Here is a 23,141-nt window from a genome sequence, read left to right as displayed (position 1 = left end):
TCTGAGCCTCTAGCTATTATCTTTGGGAAATCATGGGAGACGGGGGAGATTCCAGAAGACTGGAAGGGGGCAAATATAGTGCCCATCTATAAAAAGGGAAATAAAAACAACCCAGGAAACTACAGACCAGTTAGTTTAACTTCTGTGCCAGGGAAGATAATGGAGCAGGTAATCAAAGAAATCATCTGCAAACACTTGGAAGGTGGTAAGGTGATAGGGAATAGCCAGCATGGATTTGTAAAGAACAAATCGTGTCAAACTAATCTGATAGCGTTCTTTGATAGGATAACGAGCCTTGTGGATAAGGGAGAAGCGGTGGATGTGATATACCTAGACTTTAGTAAGGCATTTGATACGGTCTCGCATGATATTCTTATAGATAAGATAGGAAAGTACAATTTAGATGGGGCTAATATAGGTGGGTGCATAACTGGCTGGATAACCGTACTCAGAGAGTAGTTGTTAATGGCTCCCAATCCTGCTGGAAAGGTATAACAAGTGGGGTTCCGCAGGGTTCTGTTTTGGGACCGGTTCTGTTCAATATCTTCATCAACGATTTAGATGTTGGCATAGAAAGTACGCTTAGGAAAGAGCATGGCAGAAAGAGATCTAGGGGTCATAGTGGACCACAAGCTTAATATGAGTCAACAGTGTGATACTGTTGCAAAAAAAGCAAACATGATTCTGGGATGCATTAACAGGTGTGTTGTAAACAAGACACGAGAAGTCATTCTTCCGCTTTACTCTGCGCTGGTTAGGCCTCAACTGGAGTATTGTGTCCAGTTCTGGGCACCGCATTTCAAGAAAGATGTGGAGAAATTGGAGAGGGTCCAGAGAAGAGCAACAAGAATGATGAAAGGTCTTGAGAACATGACCTATGAAGGAAGGCTGAAGGAATTGGGTTTGTTTAGTTTGGAAAAGAGAAGACTGAGAGGGGACATGATAGCAGTTTTCAGGTATCTAAAAGGGTGTCATCAGGAGGAGGGAGAAAACTTGCTCACCTTAGCCTCCAATGATAGAACAAGAAGCAATGGGCTTAAACTGCAGCAAGGGAGATTTAGGTTGGACATTAGGAAAAAGTTCCTAACTGTCAGGGTAGTTAAACACTGGAATAGATTGCCTAGGGAAGTTGTGGAATCTCCATCGCTGGAGATATTTAAGAGTAGGTTAGATAAATGTCTATCAGGGATGGTCTAGACAGTATTTGGTCCTGCCATGAGGGCAGGGGACTGGACTCGATGACCTCTCGAGGTCCCTTCCAGTCCTAGAGTCTATGAGTCTATCTTATGGTGATTACACTCTTTTTATTCCACTAGTATCTCTAGAGGATGTTAAACAGAAGCTACCAGAGTCAGACATTTTTAAATCAGCAGGTCCAGATAACTGCCTGAGGAGCCTGCTGGACCATTAATTTTGATTTTCAGTTAAGTCCTGGAGCATTGAAAGCTATATGTTGTGCCAGTTTTGAAATAGGGCAAGATAATGGAGCAGCTGACATAGGACTCCATTAATAAAGAATTAAATGAAGATAATGTAATTAGTGCAAATGAACATGGGTTTATAGAATATAGATCCTATCAAACTAACAATTTTTTTTTTATGAGATTACAAGTTTGTTTGGTTGATGCAGGTTGTTGAAGTAATAGACTTCGGTAGGGTGTTTGACATGGTACCACTTGACTAAATTAGAATATAAAATTAACATGGCATACACACACATAGTTATGGATTAAAAACTGACTAACTGATAAGTCTCAAAATGTAATTGTTAATGGGGAATGGTCATTGAGTGGGTGCTTCTCCAGCATGGACCAACAGGGATCATCAGTTCTTAGCCCTACACTAATTAATACTTATCATAGAATATTAGGGTTGGAAGGGACCTCAGAAGGTCATCTAGTCCAACCCCCTGCTCAAAGCAGGACCAATCCCCAGACAGAATTTTACCCCAGTTCCCTAAATGGCCTCCTCAAGGATTGAACTCACAACCCTGGGTTTAGCAGGCCAATGCTCAAACCACTGAGCTATCCCTCCCCCGCATCAATGTCCTGAATGAAAATATAAAACAGTCACTGATAAAGTTTGCAGATGAGATGACAAATTGGTGGAGTGGTAAATAATGAAGAGGACAGGTCACTGATACAGAGAGATCTGGATCACTTGGCAAACTAGGCACAAGCAAATAATATGCATTTTACTATGGCTAAAGGTAAATGTGTACACTTAGTAACAAAGAATGCAGGGTCATACTTATAGGTTGGGGAACTCTATACTGGGAAGCAGTGACTCTTGAAGATTTGGAGGTCATTGTGGATAATCAGCTGAACATGAGATACCAGTGTGACACTTGGCCAAAGGAGCCAATGCAATACTGGAATGCATAAACAAGGGAATCTAGAGTAGGAGTAGAGAAGTTATTTTATCTCTGCATTTGGCACCTGTGCTACCACCAGTGGAATACTGTGTACAGTTCTGATGACCACAATTCAAAAAGAATATTGAAAAATTGGAGAGAGTTGAAAGAAGAATGATCAAAGGATTAAAACACATGCCTTATAAACTCTAGTAGCTCAATCTATTTAACTTAACAAAGAGAAGGTTAAGGGGTGACTTCATTACAGTCCAGAAGTACCTATATGGGAAACAAACATTCAATAATGGGCTCTTTAGTCTAGCAGAGAAAGACATACCACAATCCAATGGCTGGAAGTTGAAGCTAGACAAGTTCAGACAAGAAATAAGGTAAAATTTTTAATGGAGAGAGTAATTAACCATTTTGGAACAATTTACCATGGTGAATTCTCCATCACTGACCATTTTTAAATCAAGATTGGATGTCCTTCTAAAATATACACTCTAAAGGAAGTTCTATTATGGGCAAGACCTGTGTGATATAAGAGGTCAGACTAGATGGCCTTGGAATCTGATACATATTTAACGATTCATTTGCTCTCTTGCTAAATAAATCATTGCCCTCAAAAGGCAGATCCTCACAGTGAATTGAACTTTCTTGAGAATCTAGAGGATTAGAGTCATGAAACTCATCTCATAACTATGGATATTGCCACTGAGCAGGACGCTGTATCTGCTGTACGCACAAAGCCTGAAGGGCCAATCAGGCTGGCAAATTTACCTTTATCAATCATTGCTTGGAGCTGAAATTTATCCTCAAGTCAGTTTCTTAGTGAATTCAGAGAACTTACTGTAATTAATAAACTCATACTTTGATATTAAAGGTTGGTACTTCACTATTCAGAACTGTTAAACTTGCCAAAGTGAAGTTCTTCCTCCCCAAAAGGTCTAGACATTTAGCCTCGTTTGGGGGTTTAGATCTGGGTTGGTAGTTGCTTGCTCCTTTCAATGACAGCCTGCACCACTGAAAAGAGTATGGAGCAAGGAGTGAAAATAAGTATTCTGTCCCTTTCCATGATACAGAATATTTATTCTCTGTTCTTCTCAGAGTGGGGGCGGAAGCAGCTGGAGTATGCTAGACTGTTTCAGCCAGTTCTAAAGTGGCCTCATTAATAAGCAGTGCCACATTACTGGAAGTAGCACTGTGGAGGATATCCAGCAGCTTATAAGGGTGCCCTGTATTTCCTCCAGGGGAATCGAGAGAGTGCATGCAATTCTCAAGAGGTCATAATCATTGTGTGGTAATGACAAGGCAGGAATGAATGCCTCATCTGGTGAGAACAATGATAATCCTACAGAAGTGAGTGGTTCTGGCTGTGCTGATTGTTCCTCTTCCTCAGAGTGATCCTGAGCAGATTGAGGTTCTTCCCCAGATAAAAAAGCCTGTCCTGATTCCACTGAGACCTCGCATATTTGGGATGTCTCATACAGATCCCAGGGACCCAAATACGGCCAGTGCAAGGGCTCATGGGGTGGTCCCCTTGGAGGAGGATACCATCAATCCCAAGTCAGGTAGTCCTACCCTGTGAGAGTGGGACGGTGCCCATGAGATCTTGGAGATGCTATCAGGGCTGATCTTCCACCTTGATAAGGCTGGTGAAGCCCTCTCCTTGATTCTGGACTCACTGAAGGAGAATGAGGCTTCTGTCAGTGGGCTGGGCTGTTGGTACTGGTGGTCTCATTATTCCTTGGCAGGTCAATGGTACCAGACAGTGGCTAACCAAAGTTACGGGGACATCCTTGGTTAGACCAGATCTGACAGTATTTCTGATTCTGGGCCTGCAGAGCTTAGCTGTTTTCGGTACTGATCATTCCTTTTCTTTGAGCATAGGTACTGTCGGTGTAGGAAATGTCCACTGTCTTCTTTCCCTCACAAATATCAAGGATGGTGCTGTCCATTTGGCTGTGGATGGCTTTGTGACATTTGTGGTTCTCAGTGTCAAGAAACTGGTACCATGCCTTTTGTGAGCTTCTGACCCACATGGACCAGTGAGTGGAGTCTCAGCCAACTTTGAGGGTGTCAAAGAAGAAGTCTGGTACTCGAAGACTTTGAGGGAGATTTTTCACATTTTTTGTGAGGGTTTGCTCCTGCCGCCTAATGTAGGCTATGTTTGGAAGAGTCTTTATCTACCCTGAGCAGTCCCTGAGCCTGAGACCCGCTGCTTGAAGGGATACTTAATGCTTCTGTGCAATGCACAGGGAGGTCGGATGGGTGAGGGTTGGACTGAGGTCTCATGGAATGATCCATCAGGAATCTTCTACGTCTGAAGTTACAGGCTTGACAAGTTTGCCAAGAAAAGAACCATCAGATATTATACTTAGAAGGCAGATAGAGAGATGTGTCGTGGAAGTCGATGATCAGGAAGGCAGACCATGCAGATCTTGAATCCTGAGGTCTTGGGTATGCTAGGCAACCCTGTACAGGGGTTGCTGGGGTAGGTCAGGTTTTTCTCCAGGCCTCTGTACTACTAGAACTATACTATCTAAACTGAAAACTATTAATATCAAACTTTTTTAACAGGAATTCCAGCTAAAGCTGTGAACACTGAGGAAGTACTTTTCTTTTCAGAAGGTGGGATGAGGAGATGCAGTTAAATTGATTGAAATACAGATTACCAAATTGTGCATACCAATCTAAATGCTAGATCTAAGGAATAATGTTTTGTGAAAGTATGAGTTGAGCTCCAAGGACCATAGGTAGCAGAAAGGAACTGGAGAAGTGGACACCTGCCCCATATGCCCTCGGTTCAGGGCACAAGGGCAGAGACATGGATCCATGGACATGGCTAGAAAAAAATCTTCCAATCTCAGGTGCATGGAACACATGCACACCTTGACTGGAATACTCAAGTTTTCATGCTTTCCTCTACAATCTTGAGGGCCTGAAATTTCCTTTTAAAAAAATAAATATAGGTGATTTTCTATAATTTGAGTTCTTCAAGATGAACTCGGTCTATTCTCTTTCACGTTGTGCAGGAGTACAGCTTGGATCAGCTGACCATACTAGCAGCAGTGCCCACTAGAGCACTTTTGTGCCCCCATACTAAGGGGAGGACTATGGGCGGGGGCTTGGGAGTGGTGCCAACTGCCTTAATTCCTACCACCACCTCTTCAAGTCTGAAACTGAAATTAGGACTGTGAGGAAAAAAGGAAAGGTGGGTGAGGAGTGTGAATGTGCAGAATCCATCTCAATGAAAACTCTGTATGGCTGAGTAACCGTTATTTTTTCAAGTAGCCTTTGTAAATTCCAATTCTTGACTACTGACAAATAGCACTCTTCTTTTTGGAAGGTGGGATGAGGCGATGCAGTTAAATTGATTGCCATATAGATTACCAAGTTGTGCATATCAACTGAAATGCCAGATCTATAAGAGAATGGTCAGTTATGTGAGGTTCCCTGATCCATTTTCTGGGAGGGCAATGACAAGGAAAAGTATCAGGCCAGTAGTAGCCTGATTGCAGATCAGTGTCAATCTAAGGCAGTTTCCAAGGCAACAAAAGCAACCTAGTTAAGCAAAAAGCTCAAAACTGTGTGACACATTTCCATGGCGAACAACAGCGTGTCCTACGGGGAGGTTCTCATATCTCCAGAGAGGTCTGCGTAGGTAAGAAAATGGTTTAAACTTACATTTTTCTTTTTCTTTTCTGGAGGAGGGGGAGAAGGAAGAGGAACCAGACCCACCACATTATACTTCTTTCCTTTACCCTAAATCACCGAAGATAATGTATCTGGTGTTTCATGAGAGTAACTAAATGATAGTGTTCCAAGTGTTCACCGTGAACCTAAGTCACCACTGTAACCATGGATCCAATAAGAAGGTGTTTTATCAGGCTTGTGATGAGTGATCAGCGAACAGGAGCTGCTAACAGGGAGTTTTGCAAGGGAGTTCTCCAGGTGAAGGAGGAGCACATACAGCATCTGTGGGGTAAGTGACTGTCTGCAGTGTTTGGGTTTGTGTGTGTGTTTGGGGGTTACTTGCTGTGTGCTGAGCTTGTGTTTGTCAGTCTGTTTGGTTTGTTTGTTTGAAGGACCGTGTGCTGTAGCTGGCAGTTGGAGGTGGAGCTACTAGGAAGGTTTGAAAGCTAGAAGCCTCTGGTAATTGGCTGAACCTTAACCAGTGGGCGGGGCATTCACTCAGGCCAGGGCTTTATAAAGCTGCGCACAAGCGACCAGGGAGCTTAGCAAACAGGAGCTGCTAACAGGGAGTTTTGCAAGGGAGTTTGGAAGGGGAGTAGGAAGGGAGGGGGGGTCCCTTGTCGGTCTCATCTGTGACCCATTGGTCCCCTGAACCCATAACCTGAGCCACATCGAAAACCTTTCTGTTTACAGCAGAGAGGAGCGGATAGGGAGCTGTAGACAGGAATTTGAGAGAGTTTGACAGAGGGAGGCTTACAATGGTGAGGAGTACCCGCAACACCTGTGCCAGCACTGCTTCTGTCTCCTCCACCTGCGCCTGTAGCCAGACAGAGCACCAAAGCATGGATACTTTTACCCAGATTCTGGTGTGGGCTTGCAAAGACTGTAATTTGCAATTTCCACTTACTGATATCCAGGCTGGGGGTGGCATCCAATGTGAAAGGTGCCTACTGGTGGAATCTCTCAGGCAGCAGGTGGGAGAGCTACAGGAGGAGGTGGCCAGGCTGAGGAACATCCATGTCCATGAGCAATTCCTGGACAGTATCCATGTGGAGACAGCTGATGGTGCTGTCCCAGTTGACAGGACTACTGACACTCCAGTGAAGGAGGAGATGTCTCAGGGTGTATCTGACACACCAGTGGAGGAGGCGGCTCAGGGTGGACACAGCCAGCTGGTTACTTCTAGCAGCAGGCAGTGCTCCACCGCTGCTGCAAACCCTCCTGTTGTGGTAAAAGATAACCATTATGCTCTTCTTGATACAGGAGAGAAGAAATCACCCCCAACAGTTAAGGGGGTGAAGCCTCGTACCCCTAAGGCTGGGAGGTCTGCTGCCACCACTGATAAGAAACGTAGGGTAGTGGTGGTGGAGACTCTCTGCTGAGGGGGACGGAGACACCCATCTGTCGCCCTGACCGTTCATCCCGGGAGGTATGCGGCCTGCCAGGGGCCCGTATCCGAGATGTTACAGAGGCATTGTCGAGGATTATCCAGCCTTCTGACTACTATCCCATGCTACTCATCCATGTGGGCACAAATGATACTGCGAGGTGTGACACTGAGCAGATCAAGAGTGACTACAGGGCTCTGGGAGTACGGGTTAAGGAGTTTGGAGCACAGGTGGTATTCTCTTCGATTCTTCCTGTTAAAGGTAGGGGTCCGGGCAGAAACAGATGCATCGTGGAGGTGAATGCCTGGCTACGAAGATGGTGTCGCCAGGAAGGCTTTGGCTTCCTCGACCACGGGATGCTATTTGAGGAAGGACTGCTAGGAACAGATGGCGTTCACCTTTCGAAGCGGGGAAAGGCCTTATTTGCGCACAGACTGGCTAACCTAGTAAGGAGGGCTTTAAACTAGGTTCGACGGGGACAGGTGAGCAAAGCCCACAGGTAAAGTGGGGAACAAGACCTGGGAGATGGGTTGGAAACAGGAGGGAGCACGGGCTATAATGACAGAGAGGAAGGAGGGTCAGGGCAAAGCTGGGAGGCAAGATCAAACCAGTATCTTAGATGCCTTTATACAAATGCAAGAAGTATGGGTAATAAGCAGGAAGAACTGGAAGTGCTAATAAATAAATACAACTATGACATTATTGGCATTACTGAAACTTGGTGGGATAATACACACGACTGGAATGTTGGTGTGGATGGGTATAGTTTGCTCAGGAAGGATAGACAAGGGAAAAAGGGAGGAGGTGTTGCCTTATATATTAAAAATGTACACACTTGGACTGAGGTGGAGATGGACATAGGAGACGGAAGGGTGGAGAGTCTCTGGGTTAGGCTAAAAGGGGTAAAAAACACAGGTGATGTCGTGCTGGGAGTCTACTAGAGGCCACCTAATCAGGCGGAAGAGGTGGATGAGGCTTTTTTCAAACAACTAACAAAATCATCCAAAGCCCAAGATTTGGTGGTGATGGGGGACTTCAACTATCCAGATATATGTTGGGAAAATAACACCGCGGGGCACAGACTCTCCAATAAGTTCCTGGACTGCATTGCAGACAACTTTTTATTTCAGAAAGTTGAAAAAGCTACTAGGGGGGAAGCTGTTCTAGACTTGATTTTAACCAATAGTTAGGAACTTGTTGAGAATTTGAAAGTAGAAGGAAGCTTGGGTGAAAGTGATCATGAAATCATAGAATTTGCAATTCTAAGGAAAGGTAGAAGGGAGTACAGCAGAATAGAGACAATGGATTTCAGGAAGGCGGATTTTGGTAAGCTCAGAGCTGATAGGCAAGGTCCCATGGAAATTAAGACTGAGGGGAAAAACAACTGAGGAAAGTTGGCAGTTTTTCAAAGGGACGCTATTAAGGGCCCAAAAGCAAGTTATTGCGATGGTTAGGAAAGATAGAAAATGTGGCAAAAGACCACCTTGGCTTACCCTTGAGATCTTGCGTGACCTACAAAATAAAAAGGCGTCATATAAAAAATGGAAACTAGGTCAGATCACGAAGGATGAATATAGGCAAATAACACAGGAATGCAGAGGCAAGATTAGACAAGCAAAGGCACAAAATGAACTCAAACTAGCTATGGGAATAAAGGGAAACCAGAAGACTTTTTATCAATACATTAGAAGCAAGAGGAAGTCTAAGGACAGGGTAGGCCCACTGCTCAATGAGGAGGGGGTAACAGTAACGGGAGACTTGGAAATGGCAGAGATGCTTAATGACTTCTTTGTTTCGGTCTTCACTGAGAAGTCTGAAGGAATGTCTAGTATAGTGAATGCTTACGGGAAGAGGGTAGGTTTAGAAGAGAAAATAAGGAAAAAGCAAGTAAAAAATGACTTAGAAAAGTTAGATGCCTGCAAGTCACCAGGGCCTGATGAAATGCATCCTAGAATACTCAAGGAGTTAATGGAAGAGGTATCTGAGCCTCTAGCTATTATCTTTGGGAAATCATGGGAGACGGGGGAGATTCCAGAAGACTGGAAGGGGGCAAATATAGTGCCCATCTATAAAAAGGGAAATAAAAACAACCCAGGAAACTACAGACCAGTTAGTTTAACTTCTGTGCCAGGGAAGATAATGGAGCAGGTAATCAAAGAAATCATCTGCAAACACTTGGAAGGTGGTAAGGTGATAGGGAATAGCCAGCATGGATTTGTAAAGAACAAATCGTGTCAAACTAATCTGATAGCGTTCTTTGATAGGATAACGAGCCTTGTGGATAAGGGAGAAGCGGTGGATGTGATATACCTAGACTTTAGTAAGGCATTTGATACGGTCTCGCATGATATTCTTATAGATAAGATAGGAAAGTACAATTTAGATGGGGCTAATATAGGTGGGTGCATAACTGGCTGGATAACCGTACTCAGAGAGTAGTTGTTAATGGCTCCCAATCCTGCTGGAAAGGTATAACAAGTGGGGTTCCGCAGGGTTCTGTTTTGGGACCGGTTCTGTTCAATATCTTCATCAACGATTTAGATGTTGGCATAGAAAGTACGCTTAGGAAAGAGCATGGCAGAAAGAGATCTAGGGGTCATAGTGGACCACAAGCTTAATATGAGTCAACAGTGTGATACTGTTGCAAAAAAAGCAAACATGATTCTGGGATGCATTAACAGGTGTGTTGTAAACAAGACACGAGAAGTCATTCTTCCGCTTTACTCTGCGCTGGTTAGGCCTCAACTGGAGTATTGTGTCCAGTTCTGGGCACCGCATTTCAAGAAAGATGTGGAGAAATTGGAGAGGGTCCAGAGAAGAGCAACAAGAATGATGAAAGGTCTTGAGAACATGACCTATGAAGGAAGGCTGAAGGAATTGGGTTTGTTTAGTTTGGAAAAGAGAAGACTGAGAGGGGACATGATAGCAGTTTTCAGGTATCTAAAAGGGTGTCATCAGGAGGAGGGAGAAAACTTGTTCACCTTAGCCTCCAATGATAGAACAAGAAGCAATGGGATTAAACTGCAGCAAGGGAGATTTAGGTTGGACATTAGGAAAAAGTTCCTAACTGTCAGGGTAGTTAAATACTGGAATAGATTGCCTAGGGAAGTTGTGGAATCTCCATCTCTGGAGATATTTAAGAGTAGGTTAGATAAATGTTTATTAGAGATGGTCTAGATAATATTTGGTCCTGCCATGAGGGCAGGGGACTGGACTCGATGACCTCTCGAGGTCCCTTCCAGTCCTAGAGTCTATGAGTTTTCAAGCCTGGAGCCAATTCAGGGCAGGATGATACTGGTCTTTTATACCCCCTTTGCTGCTGTTCTGATTTTTGAACTCAGACTTTTCATGGGGATGCTTCTGCACTTGAGTATGAAGAATTAGAAATACTGGATCCCTGAAATATGCTCTTTCAGTAGAGGCATATACCTTTGAGGCCAAAAGTTTATGCTTGGTCAGATCCAATATTTGAGGATTCATAGTGAACAGCACCTTCAGTTTGGCTCAATCGAAGAAGCGGATGAGTGAGCTGGATGTTGGCTAGTCTTTTTAGTCTCCTTAGGAGTTGGAATTAAGGCCACTCTGCCTGCAAGTTTAGATTCTGATGCTTCTTTCTGGCCCTCAGAGTAACAGGGCTGTACGTAAAGCAATAAGGTGAAAGACCTTCCTCAAACAAACCAAAACAATACATATCTCCATTAGAAGCAAGAAAACTAGCAGGGTAAGTGGCACAACTCTTAAACCCCAGTTTCTTTGCCTTCAGTTCCAACATATCAGAAGAAAGGAACTGAATCAAGATCATTAGTTAAAAGAACTAACTGAAACCTATCAAAACTAAGGCATCACCACCTTTGAGGGTGCAATGTGCTGACAAATCCAGGTTAGAGGAACCTGGTCCTGGTCCATCTGCTACTACAGTTGAAAGTAACTGAGGCAGTCAGGAGCCAGCATACACATGACCAAGGTGTTATACCCCAGGACAATCCCCCAAGTCCTGACTGAGATATGCTCTCGCCACACAGGTCCTCACCACACCATCATGGTATGATTACAACTATGCATTCTGGGCAAGATCTGACACATATCCGCACAGTGGGCCCTTAAAATTCAGGTGCTGCCAATAACTTTAAAGATGACACTATAGCTCGAGCCCTACGAACACTGATACAGGCAAACTGCACCCTACACCTCATTAATACAACAGAAGTGTTCCTCCTGTCCTCAGGCCCAGTGGTGAAAGAGATCACATCTTTGGAAGCCATTATCAAAGGACACAGAGAGATGCTGCAATTCGGCAAGATCACTTCGCCACTGATTCTCAGTATAATGTTGTTGGCTCTCCACAATCCTCAGACCCTCTCATGGGAATTAAAAAGAAAAAAAAATCAGCTTCCCCTCTGAATTGTGTCAATGGGTCTGCCTACACATGGCTAGCAACAAGTCTTCAGACCCGGGCATACCAAGACACCATGGACCTTTGAGAAGAACATGGACACCCTGCCTCCATGCCGGAACTACAACTGCTCCACAAATCTGCAGTCTGGGGTGAGGGCTCCATATAGTCAAATGCACGCAATATTCACACCTGAATTGGCTATCCTATGCACATACTTCCAAGGGAACCTGGTCAAGTGCTTATGCGCCAATCTCCTACTGGGGCTCTGGTCCCGTGGACTATTGGTCCTTGAACCAAATGATGATCAGGACTCCTTACCTTTAATACTTGAACTGTTAGATTGCATTAGATCTGCTCGGCTATTTACTAAACTAGTATGTATTTGGGCAGGGGACGAATGGAAGACTGCATTCCGTACCCACTACAGTGACTCTGAGCATTTAGTGATGCCATTTGAACTGAAGAATGCCCTGCAACCTCCCAGTATTTTCTAAAAGACAACGTATTGGTCCAAGATGTCCCAGAAATATCTTATATCCCAATGAGATACTCATCTCCTCAGAGAATCCCAAGAAGCACTCACCACATTAGGGCCGACCTAAAAAAAAAGTCAACACAGTCTTATGCAAAACTGGAAAAATATGTTTTTGATCAACCCTCCACGGAGTTCCTAGGGTTTATTCTATCCCCAGGAAGGATCAGAAAAAGGTGGAGACCATTTGCAATTGGCCAAAGCCTCGGTAAACCTGCTTCTTAGTCTTCACTATTGGTGTTTCATCACAGACTTTTCAGGGCAATTAACACCTGTGACCATTCTCATTTATAAAAGTGCCAGATTTATTTGGTCCCCCAAAGCCCCAGCAAGCATTCAAACAACAAACTCATCTTCACCACTGCTCCTGTCCTGGTACACCTAGACCCCACACAAGCCCTTATCATGGAAGCTGATGTATCAGATGTGACAATCAGGGCAGTGCTCTGTCACACATATGGTCCCAAAGAGTCATTACATCTGTAAACCTATTTGTCCTGGAAACTCAAAACCAATTAACAAAATTATGAGATCTTGGACAAGGAATTCCTGGCAATCTAAGCCACTTTCGAGGAGTGGCATCACTACCTCCAAGGAATGTAACATCTAGTACAGGTCTTTACGGACCACATAAACCTTGAATATCTACACAAAGCCACAGCACTGAACCTGAGGCAACTCAGACGAGTTGTATTCTTCTCCTGCTTCAACTTCACCATCACCTACTGCCCAGAGGCCAAAAATGGTAAGGTCAATGAACTATTCCAAAAGGCGTAATTATTATGTAGTCTAAGACACGGCAAGCCAGAAGCTGCCTTCCGCTCTCAATCCTCACAATTTACTGAATGCTGCCATTCACCAAGATCTAACCCTAATCTATTCGGCTTCAAGGAAGGTGATCTTTCCCAAAGAGCTAAGGACAAGCGACATCATGACACACGGGGTGGGATAATATATGTGACATGACACACATGTCCCTCAGGAGCTTACCACAACAGAGGTGATGCATTTGGGACACCGACACTCCTGTAGCAGGGTATTTCAGTCACCTTATAACTTATCACCAACCCTCCTGTTTCTTCTGGTAATGCCGAACGCAAGCTGTGATACAGGCTTAAGTCAACTCCTGTGACTTGTATGCAAGTATCAACATACCAAGGCACAAACTCTTGAGGATTCTCCTGCCCAGGCCCTGGGGAGCCATCGTTAGTTGGGGACAGGTCCTGCTTTGAGGAGGGAGTTGGACTAGATGACCTCCTGAGGTCCCTTCCAACCCTGATATTCTATAATTCTATGATCGCCCTGAATTTCATTGTCCAATTCCCTGAGTCCAGTGGCCACACGGTAATCACAACTGTTATGAACCAATTTACCAAAATGGCACATTTCATCCTCTGCATTCACCTACCTTTATGCAAAGAAACAGTTCAGCTCCTCGTGAAATATATCATCCACCTCCAGGGGCTCTTGGACCTGGTTATTTCAGATCAAGGCCCACAGTTCATATCATACTACCAGTGCAAGGCCTACAGCTACTTGGAGCCCACACTTACATCTCTTTAGTGTACCACCTACAGACAGATGGCCAATCAGAGAGGGTAAACCAAATATTAGTACACTACTTACAATGCTTTGTCAATTATCACCAGAGCTACAGATCCGCGCTCCTGTCCTATGCAGAATTCGCATGTACAACATGTTTTCACCCTCAGATTCACCCAGCATTACCTACAACTTCCCCAAACCCAGCAGTCACTGACTGGATTCAACAGATTCACCAGGTCCAAGAAGTGGTAAGAGGCTCCCCTGAGGAAGCAAAGAAAGCCTACAATGGTGTCAGACCGTCAATGGCCAACATTTTCAGTATGCCAAGGGGCGCAGCTTTCCACAGAACAACTCTGCACCGACAGGCCATCCTGCAAACTGGACCACCAGTTTCTCAGGCCATACCAAATCAGGTAACAAATCAACACAGTTACCTTCAAACTCTGCCTGTCTAGATCCCTCGAATTACACCCTGTTTTCCACATGTCGCTCCTGAAACCCTACATGGAGATCCATTCTCCACTAAATCCATCCTTCTCCCGCACTGGTACATGTCCCAGACTACAAAGAGTATGTAGTCCACAAAGTGCTTGACTCCAAGATAAATTGGGGCACACTATGGTATCTCATCGACTGGAAAGACTATGGCCCTAAAGAATGGTCCTGGGAACCACCTAACCACGACCATGCACCTGACCTTTCATAAAAACACCCTGGTCCAACGATGCCATATGGGCACCCCTGAAAGGGGTGTGATGTGAGGTTCTGCAGGGATAGGACTGGAACCCAGGTCTGTGGGATGGCCAATGCCTCCACGCTGTTACCCGGTGTTAGGATATAGATATTCAGGTCTGTCTGCAAAGGCCTATACTTTAAGAATTTAGGTGTACTCTTATTACTAAGGTAGTTATAGAGATATAAAAGAAAGAATCAAAACCACTGTCTGTCTGTGTAAGGGCCTTTTCTTACTGTGACAGTCTGAGCCCTGTTCTTAGGCTAAGGCATTCAGCTAAGCAGCAGAGGCAGCCATAAACTGGGAAGTGAAAGGTCACATCCTCACATTCCAAACTAGTTACATTAAAATAAGGTACTATGGGACTGTCAGGAATACAATCCTGTCCTGATATTCCTATCACCTCCAGAGAAAGGGAAGAACCTAGACAATGTAAAAGGAAACTTAGTTTGATAGCATCCTGTCTGGCAAAAACTCACTTATCAATAGCTGGGACGTAAAATACTCATTTGTGTATAGTTTTATTACTGTAGTCTCCACTTCCCTATTGTTTGTCTGTATAATCTCTGTCTGGTTCTGTGATTGTTTCAGTCTGCTGTACAATTAATTTTGTTGGGTGTAAACCAATTAAGGAGGTGGGATATAATTGGTTAAATAATTATATTACAATATGTTAGGATTGGTTAGTTAAATTTCAGTAAAATGATTGGTTAAGGTACAGCTAAGCAGAACTCAAGTTTACTATCCAGTCTGCAATCAATCAGGAAGTAAAGGGGGGAATGGGAACACGGAATGGGAGTGGGGGAATTGGAATCATGTTTTGCTAAAGAGGTCGGGGGGGGAAATGGGAACAGGGACATAGGCAAGGCTCTGTGGTGTCAGAGCTGGGAAGGGGGACACAGAGAGGAAACTGGAATCATGCTTGCTGGAAGTTCATCCCAATAAACATCAAATTGTTTGCACCTTTGGACTTAGGGTATTGTTGCTCTCTGTTCATGCTAGAAGGACCAGGGAAGTAAGCAGATAAAAAAAACAAGCCCCCTAACACCCGGCATCTATGGTAGGGTGCCACACATTACCACACAAATCCTGTGGGGATAAATACCACAGGAATTACCACCTTGGAAGGCCGGGCTGACAGTTTCCCTCATGGCTAGACCATGCACTGTATTTCAGCCTCAGGAGGAGTTCCAGGAAGCATCTGTGCAACAAAACGGATCCCTGTCAGCCGTAGCATAGACCTGCATCTCGGCTTGCTCCGACTCCTGACTCCCAACTCTGGCTCTGATCCCTGCCTCTGAGGTTGACCCCTGGCTTGTCTCCTGACTTCAGTTCTGACCCTTGGCTTGACTCCTGTCTCCAACCACTAAGCCTGATTCCTGGTTCTACTTGCTAGGCCAGACCACCCATGTCCAGCTCATAACATATTCCACCCCCAGTATCACTGGGCCTACAACTGTGCACGGGGAAAAACCTACTCCACGGATACTAGGCTCCATTCAGCCTCCTCCCTCCCCCAATTCATATGATCTTGGGATAGACAAACTCATGAAAGGACCCACCAAGAGACTCAGCCAGCAGAGGTAGAGCCAAGCTGCTGCAGCAGGGACCATCAGACACTGATGATGTTGTCAGTGCTGTTTCCTACACCTGCTTCCTACAATTTTTACTCTGGACACTCTCTCCTTTGCATTAATTTGGCAGTTTAATTCAATTCCCTCCCGCCCTCTTCATCTCACTGCACCCCACACTCATATAGCTCTGCTTTTGTCGCACTTCTCCCTTACGCTATCCCATTGCCCTCCTCCTCATCCTTTCTGATTGCCTTCCCCCACACCCTGCAACATCCCTTATCCCTTCCTACAGCTGTTTAGCTAATCTAATCCCAACAAAGCCCACCCCCCAAAAAATTCATGAACTCACATATTTGCAGACCATCATACTGTTCACTGTTTGTGTTATATTTCTGCCACACATTCTTTTTCTGTCTTGTCTACTTATACTGTAAACGTTGAGGCCAAGACTCTCAGACTCTGTATACAGTGCCTAGCACAATGGGACTTCTAGAAGCTACTATAACACAAATATCAGATAATAGTTAGTAGTAATAATAGAACTTGACACAAAGTATCGGGTGAAGTTCTATGGCCTGTGTTACGCAGGAGGTTAAATGATTTAAATGGTCATTTTGATCTTTAAAAAAAAAAAAGAAGGAAAAAAATCTATGACATTTATACAATTACTTCAGGGTGTTGCAGGTATGGTTCCTCCCTTCCAAAGGAGCTTAACTCCATCCTATCATTGCTGGGGGCTGGGGTGCTTATATCTTGACTTAACTTTATGAATCTATAACTGACTTCTGCCTCACAATGCAACTAAATTGACATATAATATATGCTCTATCAAGACTGTTTTGGAAGCACTACAACTAAGCAATTTTGTTCTAACTACTAACCTCCAAATTAAATCTATTCAGAAGTGAAGCTCAGGGTGGTTTCTTGTCAATTTAGATGTGATTATTCATATACTGCGTGTGTCAAAAATTAGCTAAATGAAAACACTGTTTTTCAAGGCACATTAACTGCTGTTTTTAAAAATATGTCATTTCTCCTGGACTAAGCATTCAGGATATGTAAATGTACTTACCATCACTGCCAGGCAAGAAGGATAAGCAGATATCCATAACAAATCCATTTCCAAATTCCAGGGTCTGAAGGCAATTAGCTGAAAATTGATAGTAAAGAATGCTGAACTCACTCTACCAAATTAACGCTGTAGGGGGAGGGGACAGCACCCTTATGTTTTGGTTGCTTAACACTTTCCATTACAAAAAAAATTCATGCACCCCACTGAGAACCTGTTACCTCCATTGGTCAGAGAAAACATTTGATTTTGGCAGGGGACCTCCATGGAATTAGGGAGGTGCCTTTTGCTGGCCTCAGTAAAATCCATGGAAATCTGAGTTATAAGCTATTAAAAGTTATTTCCCAGAGCATCTAATATTGTATAGTTTAATTTTGGCAGCATGACAATAGCACTGCATGTTCTAAACCCCTCTCTGGATGGGCCCCATCACTGCAGCATTCATTCACTGCACTGGGACAGAAACTCAGCCTGTCCTCTACCAGAGCAGCTGCAGCGGCAGGAGGGAGAGAGAGATGAGCCACACTTTTCCCCCAACCACCCTACAGATCCAGCAGTGGCCCAAATGGCTCAGCACCCTAAACTAAAGGCAACACCTAAGGTAAGAGTTCCTCCATTCTCAGGGGCAGGATTAGGAAGAGATGCTCAGCCCTGCTGCTGCTAGAGTGTGGCAATGTGGGGGAAGAGACATGTAGAGAATTAGAATGTTTGCGCAGGAAGATGGGGGGATCTGTTTTCTGGGGTGAGTAGTTCTGTTTAGGCAGTTCCCTGCTTGTTTGATCTAGGAAAGAAGCTATTTCTCTGACATGGGCAGGTTAAAGGGAGATCTCTACGGATGAGAAATAGTGGTGTAGATTGCCTGGGGCGGATGTGCACGGGGTGTGGAGGAGGTGACTAGTTTGGGAGAACCAGAAACAACTACCAAATAACCATCAAGTTTTGAACCTCAACATTTTGCTTGTATGTTGTCTATTATTATTTGATTAGCCTATTAAGACTAAGTTCTTAGGGCAGAGACTGACCTTTTGTTCGGTATGCATATAGTACTTATTACAATGAGGCCCTGATCTCCGACTGGGACCTCGAAGGTCGACACAATAAAACAAAACAAAACCCCACAACTGGGAACCAGGAAATTACAAGTTCTAGACTCACTCTTCTACCAATTGGTGCTAACAATTCTGTACCCTTCACAATCATTATTATTAAGCAAAGCGTCACTGAAAGGTTACATACGCTGGGAACAGAATATAGATCTCTAATATGGAAAACCAAAATATCACACATTTAGCTACACTAGTCTGCTACGCTGTCTGTAAAATCGGGCTACTCATCCTAAGGTAAGCAACCCATCATTTCCAATGCAGAGGAGAGGACAACCAACCAACCAACCAAGCAGATCGATGCAGACCTTGTCTTCGAGCTGGCCCAGAATGCTACCTTCCTCCTTCTGAAGGCTCAGGAGGACAGAACAAACACCTAGCTCTCCTTGTGCCTCCTGGTCCATCTCTGCTCTTTCTAAGGAGATCCTGCACCTCAGGCCTTCTTGTCCATGTGGCCCCAGCTGCAGTGTGGAGAAGCAGAAAGGTGCTTCCTGCTCCGCTTAGGCATTGCCTAGGTACAAGAGATTCCCTGTTTGGAAGAAGCAATTCATGAAGAGATGGCTCCTAGAATCCCTGGTTAAAAGGAGCCCAGGAATCTCTGGGTTTTTTGTTTGTTTCTTTGTTTTGAGGAGACGGGGGGTTGCTTGTTTTGTTTCAAGTTGAAAATTGCTTTTACCTCATTTTTCTTTTTTTTTAGGCTTGAAAAGAATCCCCAAAGCCCTGCCAGAAGCAGAGACCCTCGGTCTGCCTCCTGCATAGACACTGTAGTGGGGCGGCTCCCCCATACCAGCAGAAAAAGAGTTAAAGTTAGCCCTGGGAGAAAGTTGTGGTTGAGAGCTGCTAAGCTGGGCTGATTGGGGAAGTGGCCGCAGCTGGGCCATGCCCCAATTGGGCCACAGCTCTCCTGTATAAAAAGACTGTGAACCAGAGGCCCAAGAGAAGGCTCTCTCCAGGCTGGGAGAGAGCAGGGCCTGGCTGAATGCAGAAAGGGTACTAGAAGTGAAACAGGGCTGGGGAGAGCCAGAGGAGCAGGGGAGCTCCAGGCTGGCAACTCCCCAGGCTGGCAACTCCCCAGGCTGCAGGGCCTGGTCCAAGGCCCCTGGAGGTACTGGGTTGCATGATCCTGGAGGGGGTACCTGAAAAGAGTTTTCTCTGCATGAAGTGCCGCCTGATAGAGCTAATGGAAGAAAAGATCCGAGGATCAGAGATGCAGGTGGAAACTCTGGTTGAGTTTAGAATGGGTTTCAAGCAAATGATGGAGCAGAGACATGAGGAGGCTGAAGGGAAAAGCTCAGACTTGCAGATAGAAGGAGGACCAAAGAATTCTGAGGGGAGACTGCTGGGTGAGGAAAGTGGATGGTGGAAGCATGTGACTAAGAGAATCAGGCAGAGGAAAAGATGGGCTAGTGAAGGAGAAATAGAGCTCAGGAACAGGTTTACGGAGTTGGAAAATGAAGAAGGGGCACAGCAGGTGGTCACTAAAGGTGAGAGGGCAAGGAATAGAGGAGTAGCTAGTCTTGTAGGAAGAGGGGAAGACTCAATGGAGACAACAACATCAAACATGAGCCCCAGGAGGATATGGGATGGGTTGTGGAGGACTGCAAGGGACCATAGAAATCAAGAGGACTTGCAGCCAGAGGGAACAGGAGATAGACCAGAGAATCCCACCGTCACCAGGAAAAGGCAGGTCTATGTGATTGGGGACTCCTTACTGAGAAGAATAGACAGGTCTGTAACCAGAGCTGATCCAGAGAACAGAAGGGTGTGCTGTCTGCCGGGTGCTAAGATACGGGATGTGGACCTGAGGCTGAAAAGGATCCTAACGGGAAGGGGAAAGAATCCGCTGATTGTCCTTTATGTGGGAACAAATGATACGGCTAGATTCTCACTGGAACGTATCAAGGGAGACTATGCCAGACTGGGGAAGATGTTTAAGGAAATCGAGGCTCAGGTGATCTTCAGTGGGATTCTGCCTGTTCCTAGAGAAGGGCAACAAAAGTGTGACAAGATTATGTCGATCAACAGATGGCTCAGGCAGTGGTGCTATAAGGATTGCTTTGGAATGTATGGCCACCGGGAAGCATTCGTGGATAGAGGAATGTTCTCTTGGGATGGAGAGACACGGGGGCCAGTGGACAGCGGCCTGCAGAGGGCACTCTGCGCTAGAAAGAGCTAATTCCCTGAGACGACCAGCAGGAGGTGCTGCAGGGGTGAGTCCCGCACATTTACAGGCTCAAAGGCAAAGAACACTGGAGAATTCCAAAAAAGGTGCAGTCCTAGCCCCTGCATGCTGCCAAAATTATTAGTGTGCCATCATACTCCAAGGAAAATGGGATGCCAAACACTTCACACTGCTGGATATGAGAGAGGTATTTTTTCTAACTGCCATCCTTGCAAATTCATCCTGGACCCTGGGTAGGTTTTATTTTATATAAATGCCAATGGTTCTGCAGGGCAAATAAGATCTTCAGTTACACCAGTGCAATCCCCTGGCTTTCAATGAATTTTAAGAGGTCTGACTGAATGACTGCTCTGAAGAAACAGAATCCAGCTTACACCCTGTCTTTAGCAAAGATTCTTCTGAGACTTTAGTGTACTAGAGGTACTTTAACAAGTGTACATTCATCCATTTTTAGAGTTGGTCTTTAAGCCATCCCGTTGTGCCTACAGTATTAACAATAAGGAAAGTTACCTTCTGAACCTCGTTTGGACCAGATTCTAACAGTAGAGTCAGAAGCGGCAGAAGCTATTAGTAGATTTAATTCTGTTTTTGACTCATCTGTCTGGTACATAGCATCCACAGCACAAACAGCTTCTGTGTGGCCTTCAAGACGAATGAATTTCACAAGCTGAACATGACAGAAAGTTACATAAGATTAAACAAAGAATAAAGATAAAACACTTAACAGAAAACATGAAACTTTCAGGCATGTAGACATTTAAATTCTTGGAAATGTTTAGAAGAGAGCTGTAATGGTTAAATATGAAAAGTAACAACTTATGTGGGCTAGCAAGTTTCACACTGTCCCCACTGGCGCTATGTTGGCGGGAGACACTCTCCCACCAACATAGTTTCCGCTTCTCGCTGAGGTGGAGTAATTATGCAGACTGGAGAGCAGTCTCCCGTAGGCATAGAGCATCTTCACCAGATGCACTGCATCAGTGCAGCTGCATTGATGTAACACTGCAGTGTAGACTTGTCCTGAGTGTGTATTTAGTGTCCAACAACTTCTTAATACAGGATTGCTGCAATTTTCTGCAAATCAAACTGTTTCCCCCAAAAAAACATTTTTTAAGCCATAAAGAACTTATGAAATTAAACACAAAACATACTGTGACTGATACATTTCATAATCACATGATACCCACAGATTGAAAAGAAAAGCTTGCAATCCTGTAACTAGTTAGGCCTAGCATTTGTTTTCCACCTACAGAAACATCTGGCACCTTATCTTAATCTAGCCTATTACACAGTTTCATGGAAACCAATTTAAATATATTAAAAGTGCTTGATTGACAGTGGTCTGGCTAAACATAGTGTAGGTCTTTTGAAAATTGACTAAGCTCTGAATTCAATTATTACACCTTCTATAACTTAGTCCCATGGTTTCCCACCACTGTGGTGCAAACAACTCTGACAACTTCCTTGGCACACAGGCTTTGGGAAAGAAATCTCTAAGTGCTAAAAGATCAAGAATACAGTTTGGCTTAAGGTCCATCAGTCACATTTCAGCCTCTTCTTCATGTACTGAGCTCAACCATTTACATTTGTATTTGTGATCAGTAAGAGAAAGGTTCTATAGCATCTCCATCTTTTTGGATTATTATTATTACCGTACCGAACCCTTCTATGGTTCTAGTTTCAGGTTTTGGTTAATTAGCTAAATTGAGACTTCCACTGAGTATGGAAAAGTCTACAATCTGTCAGCCTGCAATCTGTCAAACTCCTTCAAAATCTTCCTTAATTGCTTTTGTAAATTTAGTGCCTCTCTGTATTCTCTTGTGCAAAATACATGCTACATTTTGATCACATCCCTTCTCATATTGGGTGCAAATGTCTTTTTTCAAATCCTCTTTTTTCAACCAAGAGGGAGACTGATTCTGACTAAAATAGAATTTTTGAATTTCCATAATGCACATCAGGACTGTGTTAGGTATAACTTCTTATTCAAGAAGGTTTAAACCCTTGCAGCCTTCAAACCATCTTTTCCACACTCCTCACAATTTGTCTATTCTTCTGGTAATAAAGGTCCCTATAAATAAATGCTGTATTCCAGTTGTGGATTCACCAGATCCAACTAGAGAAGACTGAAGAGAGATATAGGAATGCTGTGCCAGAAACACAGAACTATAGAAAAATGGGTCTCACACGGAGAGTGATGAGATTACGGGAAAGAAGTATACTACATGATGTCAGAAAACGAAGCTTGGAGCAGCGAGAGATAAAAGGCTTTGAAACAAGCTATGTAAAGTCTATGGATTTTTTGTAATTGAATCACTAAAAGAATTGCAGCAGAAATATTTAGAAATAGGATTAAATGTAATCATGTGACAGAGGATAGCAACATTATGCTGATGCAAAAGTTCAGAGAGAGACTTGGAAGAGGCATATGAGAGTTGCAATAATCTAGGTGAGATAAAAAGCCATGATAAAGAGTTCAGAAATGCAGACAGAAGTAATTTAATTTACTAAATATTTGATGAGTACTACGCTTGAAAATTAAAATTGATGAAGTGATAGTTCAAAAAGAC

At 44.1% G+C, this 23,141-nt stretch overlaps 1 protein-coding gene across 6 annotated transcripts in view; it reads right to left on the bottom strand.

Moving 5' to 3' along the window:
- The window catches only part of ELP2 (elongator acetyltransferase complex subunit 2), a 124,778-nt gene that overhangs the window by 94,272 nt on the left and 7,365 nt on the right, over positions 1–23,141 (bottom strand). For 5 of the 6 annotated variants that reach the window (XM_030551623.1, XM_030551622.1, XM_030551624.1 and 2 more), the window contains exons 4-5: positions 21,082–21,238; positions 17,290–17,367 (exon numbers count right to left, since the gene is read on the bottom strand). In XM_030551623.1, coding sequence (XP_030407483.1) covers positions 17,290–17,367; positions 21,082–21,238 — 235 coding nt within the window. Of the gene's footprint in view, positions 1–15,763; positions 16,362–17,289; positions 17,368–21,081; positions 21,239–23,141 lie in introns of those variants that run through there. The other variant, XM_030551627.1, reaches the window with a different exon arrangement.

This window comes from Gopherus evgoodei, chromosome 2 (assembly GCF_007399415.2).
Source record: "Gopherus evgoodei ecotype Sinaloan lineage chromosome 2, rGopEvg1_v1.p, whole genome shotgun sequence".
Taxonomy (NCBI): Eukaryota; Metazoa; Chordata; order Testudines; family Testudinidae; genus Gopherus; species Gopherus evgoodei.
Note: the sequence above shows the minus strand (reverse complement) of the source record. Positions and strands in the feature narration are given on the sequence as shown.